The following is a 7,587-nucleotide window of genomic DNA, read 5'->3' as shown; positions in this document are numbered from 1 at the left end:
AAGAAAACAGGAGAGACAAGTGGAGTAGAGAAAGGAGATGAGGGTGGGAAAGGGGAGGGACTAGGGACTAGGGAATGGAACTGACCAAATCATGTTGTGTGCATATACAAATAAGTCACAATGAATCTGCTAATATATAATTACAATGAACAATTAAAAACAATTTTTAAAGTTCAGCCCATCAAATAAATGCCTAAAAGAACTGTTTTCCTTTAAGGCTTAGTCTATCTTTATAAATTTTCCATCTTGCTTCTATCCTACAAGCATAGCTAATGGAGAGCCCAAACTCTTCTGGGATCAAATAACTATCCATTGTTCCATTGGCCGAGTGGCTGCCCATCTGATGGGAGACCCATTTGAACCTCGACGTCCACCAAAAACTAAAACTTGGTAAGAGCAAGTCCAGTCATTCTCTTAACTGCTGATCTTGTTGCTTGTGGTCTGGCTGCTTTCATTGGTTTACAATCCAGAAGACTGGCCTCCAAGGAAGCCATTGCTTTGGCCAAACATGGAAATGCTAAGACCCACTTCAATTCCAGTGGGCACCCACATGGAAAGGACACCCAAGCCCACATCCCAGGCTCTGAAGCTTACCACTGGGTATGATGTCACCTCACATTTCCTTAACATGATGTGAAGACATCAGAGTGATGAGATAATGCCACCATAGCAGCCCTCTGATGGTGAAGGCTACACTGGCCAGGTGAAAAAGAAGCCAAGCCATATTCACCTTGGTATTCCTTCCGATGCCTGCGTACTGCCCTGCACATACAGTAGCCATGGGACAATGACTGAATCAATAGCAATCCATTTCCCTTGCCGTGAAGCTGTCTCTGCAGCTGTGGACTCCTGGTAAATTATTCTCTGCCCCTTTGATTGGATATGATGTCCCCACCCATAGCACCCCAGGCTGCCCTCCAACATTCCAACCAACCCCTGCACTGACATTTATAAACTTGTTATTTTCACCTTGTCTGTCTTCTCTTTGAAGACAAGGACTGTCACTCTTGACTGCATTTTCAGCCATCCAGTAACTGAGAACGCCTGGTCATAGCAGGAGCTACATGAAGGTTCTTTGGACAAATGAAGGAATTATCAAATAAAGGAATGACTGAGTAGTCGTGTTAGAGTCCAGTCCTTTTCCTTATGGGACCAATCACGGTTCTATCCCCTGGGCCTCCCTGTCTTCTCCTAAACAGAGCACTGATGTGTGGGTCCTTTGGCTCTGTGGGTTGATACACTTCTGTCTGGATGCCCATAGGAGACTTTTCAGAGATGTCTTCTGGGGTTTTTAGCTAAACCTTTTCACAGGTTTATGCAATGGAAGCAACATGGTCAGATGTCAGGGTGTGTGGCGACCCCCAGTCTGACCAACCAGAAAGAGGGTACTCGTCTTCTGACATTTCCAGATTTCCAGTGGGGCAATTGGCACTCATTGTAATACACATGGGCTTATTGAAAATTGAAAAGGGAACCTCTCTAGACCCTTCTTCTGTCCCATGAGGTGGCCTAAAGGCAATTACACAATTGTGTGTGTGTGTGTGTGTGAGTTGTGTGCCATGTGTGCACAATAGCGTGTGCATAGACCTGTAGGCACACATGCCAGTGTGCAAGCACATGCATGTGAGGGCATCCGTGTGCACATACAGGAAGGGGTATGTGTGTGTTGTGAAAATTTTGTCCCAAGGGTCAGACTTCTTTAAAGGATATTTGCTGTTTAAGAATGATTTCCTTACAAAGTTTCAAAAAATTCAGAAAGGGTGAAAAAGTTGATCGGTGTACATATTTATGGATGTATTTCTGGGTAATATATTTGTGTTTTGAAAAATCATCCTTATAAAGGTAAATGAATTTTAATAGATTTTTATGCTTTCATAACCAAAGCTATAATACCAATATTTTGCTGTATCTTAATTTTCTATAGAAGTAAAACTTCAGTACTGTGTCACATTTAATTTGCTGAACAGGAAATTCCAAAAGCTCATGACTAATAAGCACTTTCAATTTGGAAGCAAACTCTCTAGGGTGAGTCTAAGATGAGTTTGTTTTTTTTTTTTTTTTTTGCCAAACTGATTAGATTTTACTGATATTTCTTTAGCCAACATCTCCATTTTCTCTAACAAGAGAAGTTTTCAATGCATAATATTTTAAACAATGAATTAATATTGCTTGAATGCAGCAACTCAGCATTTTCAGTCTATTCACAAAGACACTTTTGAAGAAAGGATTGATTTTTGACAGACTTCACTGGTGATATTGCAGGGTTAGGACTCAGCTAAGAACCCAAGCACACCCACTCATATAATCCCTGGTGACTGCTCCAACAGGGCCAACCCTCTAGGTCAAGAAACTATATGTAGTAACAAGTCCGAGAGTAAAGTCAGCCTTGAACTTGAAATTGCATGCCAGTGACCACACCAGATGAGACACACATTCAGTTATCAGCTCCATTGGTGGTGGTAATCAATTGTGTTCATATCATTTAGACTCTCAAAAGAAAAGTTGCATTCATCATTTAAAACTCTCTGATAAAGAGAACAACATAACTTCAATCTAATTAAAAGACACAAAAATTTAAAATGAAGAACATTTTCAAAATAACTCATAGGTGATAATATAATGTCTGTTTTCAAAGAACGCAGCTTAAGAAATTATTATGAACCCAAACTGTTCTGTTTCACTTGTTAATAACTCAGCTCCAGTAATTAAAAAAAAAAAAAAAATCAGTATGCAGCCCTAAATGAGGTGCTGAGATCATCCACAGGAGTTTAAGTCAAGTAGTTTGGATAAAGTCACACAGTTCACCGAAATCATTCCCCACCTCGGTCATTCTTGTGTAAAACTGTACCTCCAGCTGGATGGCCAGAGTGAGATCCCTCGTGCAACCTGGAAGGGAATATTTTCAATAGGAATTCCGGTATTAAGAACTCCCTCTTTGCCAGCCTCAGGGCCCACAGATTCCGCTGCCCACGCAGTAACTTCAGATGGCTCAGTGAAAACGACTGAGAAACCAAGAAGCTTCAGCCACTTCTGTCAAGTATTCCCCACGTATTTATTGAGACTGGCAGGTGGGAAGAGGACAGAATACAGACGCTGAGAGTATTGGTTTAAATTTGGAACTCCCCCTTTCCTACCTCGGCGAACTTGGGCAAGCCCTTGGATATTTCCAAGAGCACTCTCTCCTTCTGTAAAATGGGAAGAGGCATGGAGAGCCCCCTCCTTGAGTGGTGGTGAGGAGGAGCAGGAATGGGCTCAGGGCTTCACAGCTGTAATGTAGTTACAGTTAATTTATTCCCTTGGGATATCATTGTTGGGTGCTCGCCTTATCAAGGAGGTTTGCAAGGCTGAGCTCTGCCTCTATCCTGGCTGCTGGGTGGAAGGGGAGAGGCCTGCAGGAAGTATGTCTAATGGCACACGTATAACCCCCTGCTCACTGGATTCCACCCAGCACTTTCCCTGGCTCCATCTGAGGGGCGTGGCTGGGAGGAGTGTGTGCAAAGCTGCTCAAGTCTGAGTGCTGTAAAAACCCAGGCATGGACTCCTATAAATAGCCGACCCTGCCTTGCACTGCGTCTCAGAGGACTGCCAGCCTGCCACCGCTCCCACACCGGGGTCGCCCTGAATCTGCATACTCAGAGCAAGGTAAGGGTCTGACTCTCTTAAGACTTCACTATTGCCCCCAGTTCTCACCCCACATGAGGACCTGGCTTTTTTGAGTCCAGATCCCTTGATGGACAAGTAAGAGCCAAGTCCCAGGGCCCTGAGCAGCTTCATTGCTTTAGCCCAGACTCGGGTGATGGTCTCCCTTTCCTGACGGCAGTGGGTGGGCAAACCCCCAGGTGCAAATGAGATCATAGCTGCTTCCTGGGGCTTTCCCTTTTTCAAACAAAATTCAATACGTGAAAAAAAGAAAAAAAAAACACAAAACAGATGATCTGAATAATCCTGTCAGTATGGCCAAACCAGACCGTTGAGAGTTTTCTAATTCCTCGCTAGTATTTTCTGAAGATCAGAGTGAAGGTGAAAGCGAAAAGTGACCAAGGAGGGGTGGGAGAAATGAAGTGAGATGTGGTCTGGCCGGCCCTACCAGCTTTGTCACCTCCTGCTTCACCTGCCTGAGCCCTAACTGTCACAGCTGTTACTGTGAGTGACAGACGAATATCAATGGGGCCGGGTTCTTGTATGGATTAAACAGGATGAAAATCAAATGCTAGAACAATGCTCAGCACTTAGTGGGTGTCAGATAGACCTGGGATTCTTTGAGGTGTGGCTTTTTTTCTTTTCTTTTATTGTTCACCTGATAAAATCCATGGAGTTTAGTCCAGCATTTAAGGTCATCCTCTGGATCCAAGGAATTTTTTTTTCAAAACACCTGGATTAAAGGTTTTGTGTCTGCCCAGCACCGTGCCACCACAGGCCTCCGGAAGCCAATGGGCACCACACTTGCCTTCAGATTGTGGTCTAAGCATTCTGCTTGAAGTCCATCCCTCTCCACCTGGGTTCACTCTGCCCTGTCATGTCCAATGACCTCCCACCTTCGTGCCTTTCCTGGGGACCCTCCTTCCTTCGGTAATATTCCCTCTACCCCAGAGCACCACCCAGCTCCAGGTGTCAAACCCTGAGCAGGTTCAGCCTCTGAGTCAACATCATGTTTTATGACATTTCTATGGTTCTTGCCACATCCTTTCTGATTTTGTGGTCATCTGTGTCTGTGAAGACTTGTGAGGTAGAAAGTCAGCACATTGGAACTAAGGAAGGGTTTGATTATTTCATTCAACACCGTGATTTCCAGGTAAAGGACCTGAGACCCAGAGCGGGAGAGTGACTTGTCCAAGATCAAGTTGAGAACAGAATGAGACCAACTCCATGGTCAAGGCTATTTAAATCTCTCCAAGGGCAGGCTCTGAGCTCTTTAAGACCCGAGGTTTTCTCAGTCAGTGTGGTGTGATCAACAGCTAGGATAGTGCATGACCCATTGTTGGTGCTCAATTAATGCTTGTTGAATGAGTGACTGAAGGGTGGAGCAAGTGCAGGAGTAACTGAGTGAGTGAGTGGGAGAGTTAGGGAGGCTCTGAGAGTGGTGAGGGATGAAGAATGGTAACATTTTGCCACTCAAAGGCTCAGGTCAAGTGGAAGTGGGAGCAGACAGGCTACTCATCTAGTGATTTCAGGAGCCATACAGATTTCTGGTCTCCTCCTAAAGTGGGCAGACATGGATCAGGCTGCAAGGAGGCCAGCCTGCAGTCCTGCACACTCGACTGCTGCCCAGCACTGAGCCCCTGCCTTTCATCCAACAGGTGCCTGCCCAGCTGAAGCCATGAAGATCCACAGCCTTGCCCTCCTCTCATTTCTCCTCCTGGCTGCTCAAGTGCTCTCAGCAAAGGTCAGAAATGGAACGAAGAACAGACGGGGCAGCATACCAGAAGGAGATCCATCAGTTCCTCTGGGCAAGGGCCAGAGTAAGCAGAGAAGCAGAACATCCAAGTCCATGACCAATGGCAAGTTTGCCACCAAAGACCAAGCTTCCTGCAGATGGTCAGTGACTGAGCAGGAGCTGGTCATCACCCTGAAAGTCGAGTGCACTCGAATGGACCAGGAGTTTTCTTGTATCTTTGCCGGAAAGCCAACTAAATGCCTCAAGCTCAATAATGAGAAGGCCTATTGGAAACAAATTGTCCGGACGCTGCGCAAACAGAAGAACTTATGTGAGAACTCCAAGAGTGTCCTGAAGACCAGGGTGTGCAAAAAGCAGTTTCCAGAATCCAATCTCAAGTTGGTAAACTCCACTCTGTATGAGAACATGAAGCCCAGAAAGGAGAAAACAGAGCTGTCCCCCAAGGAGCATATTGAGGTCACCAGCCCTTCCGCCCTGGAGCCAAATGAGGTCAAAGAGAACATCCAGTCCAGCCCAGCAGAGACTCAGACTGTGGCCGTCAAAGGTCCGGAGTGTATGGAGGACCCAGATGTGGTGAACCAGAGGAAGACTGCCCTGGAGTTCTGCGGGGACTCCTGGAGCTCCTTCTGCAACTTCTTCCTCACCATGTTTCAGAGCACAACATGTTAATGAGGTCAAAAGGGACAGTTGCATCCTAAGCGCCCACCCGCCCCTCCCCCATGGTGGAAAAGTCTCCAAGTTTCCCACAAGATACGAACTTTTGTGTTACGGAGTGCAGTTCAATATTTAAACAGATTTTATACTTTTGTTTTTGTGTTCTGGAATTTGCTTTCTTTCCATTTCTTTGGATGTGAGTCTCAAAGACTGTGTAAATCACTGTATTTCCATGGTCCACAAGGCTATGTGCGTAGGAGCAGCAAAGACTTGCATTTGAACTGAGCAAACCTCAGTGAGATTTCAGTCTGAGGCATTTTCTGCCAAATTAACAAAGATAATAAAAATCTGGGTGTTCTCAGAAATGCCTTCAGCCCTTGTTTGGTTTCTAGGCCTCTGGTTCCAAACAAGTTTATGGCTCGTTATTAACAGACCTCCCTATATGAATGGAAAAAGACCTAATGATGACTTCCAGTTCCACCCATCCCAAGCCATCCCCTCACAAGACCCTGTCCAGGTTGCCTCTTTACAGTTTTGTCCATTGGTCGGTGGTATTTAACGCTTTCTGAAATGTAATACCTAGGATCTCATTTTCAGTGGGCATTCAGTAATTTGGCAAGGTCTCTCAGATGGTAAGAGGGGAGGTAGGACTGGAACCCAGGAGTTCTGGCAGCTAAATTACAGACATGAAGACTCAATTCAGAGCTGCCCGATCTCCCCCCTTCCCACCATATGCAGAATTCCTCCTCATGTGGAGCTTGTTTCTGGGTTGGGGGAGAAAGTCTTGGTTAAGCATAGTGCCCTGTGTTGAGGACTATAATGGAAAAAGGAGAAGGCTGAGTGGGAAACCGGAGAGGAGAGATAGAAACTGCTGGAAAATCTGGGGTTGACTATCCCAGAGGAGGGGATACTAGGACTGGGTTTTGGACAAAACTTTGGGAATGAATTGGGGACAGAGTGGAGGCATTTTAGTCATCTGACAGCATAGATGACATCAAAAAGATATGAACATTCCAGAAGCTGGGAAAGCTGGGTGGTTGGAGTGGGATGGGATGCATGGAGGAGGTTGCTTTGTGCCATTTACACATTAGTAGGAAGGATCTGAAAGTGTGTTAGGAGTGAAGGAGAAAGGATGGACTTCCCCAACGCCCTGTCACAATTCCACCAAGAGGGACAGGGAAGAGCCAGAGTTGGTTCAGAAACAAAAACGAAGGAAACCCTGCTCTTTAGCATCCTGTGATGGAGTGGGGAGGGAGGACAGGTGGCGGGCAAGCAGAGCCCCTTATAGTCACCACCCACCAGAGCACCCACAGAGAATGGCCTCACAAAGGCATTGACTGTCACCACCAACACCATGAATTTTAACGTGTGTCTCTCACCTGCTGCAGGTGGGGCTCTGCACCACGCTCTTCCCTGCGTTAGGCATCCATCCATCCACTCGCTCACTCACTCACCTACTCATTCAACACGATTTATGAAGCTCAGACTCCCACCAGGTGAGGTGCTTGATATGTGCAAAGCACAAAAGATGGATGCTT

The 7,587-nt window shown here is 45.8% G+C and overlaps 1 protein-coding gene across 1 annotated transcript; it reads left to right on the top strand.

Annotated features, from left to right (window-relative positions):
• The first annotated feature begins 3,519 nt into the window (after nucleotides 1-3,519).
• On the top strand, nucleotides 3,520-6,115 carry LOC308654114 (fibroblast growth factor-binding protein 1-like). Its single transcript, XM_081303111.1, has 2 exons — nucleotides 3,520-3,642; nucleotides 5,298-6,115. Exon 2 carries the CDS (start codon nucleotides 5,318-5,320, stop codon nucleotides 6,062-6,064), a length of 747 nt encoding a protein of 248 aa, XP_081159237.1. The 5' UTR covers nucleotides 3,520-3,642; nucleotides 5,298-5,317; the 3' UTR covers nucleotides 6,065-6,115.
• The last annotated feature ends 1,472 nt before the right edge of the window (nucleotides 6,116-7,587 follow it).

The sequence above is a fragment of the Spermophilus citellus genome (genome assembly GCF_964194105.1).
Source record: "Spermophilus citellus genome assembly, chromosome: 8".
In the NCBI taxonomy this organism is placed as follows: Eukaryota; Metazoa; Chordata; class Mammalia; order Rodentia; family Sciuridae; genus Spermophilus; species Spermophilus citellus.
Note: the sequence above shows the minus strand (reverse complement) of the source record. Positions and strands in the feature narration are given on the sequence as shown.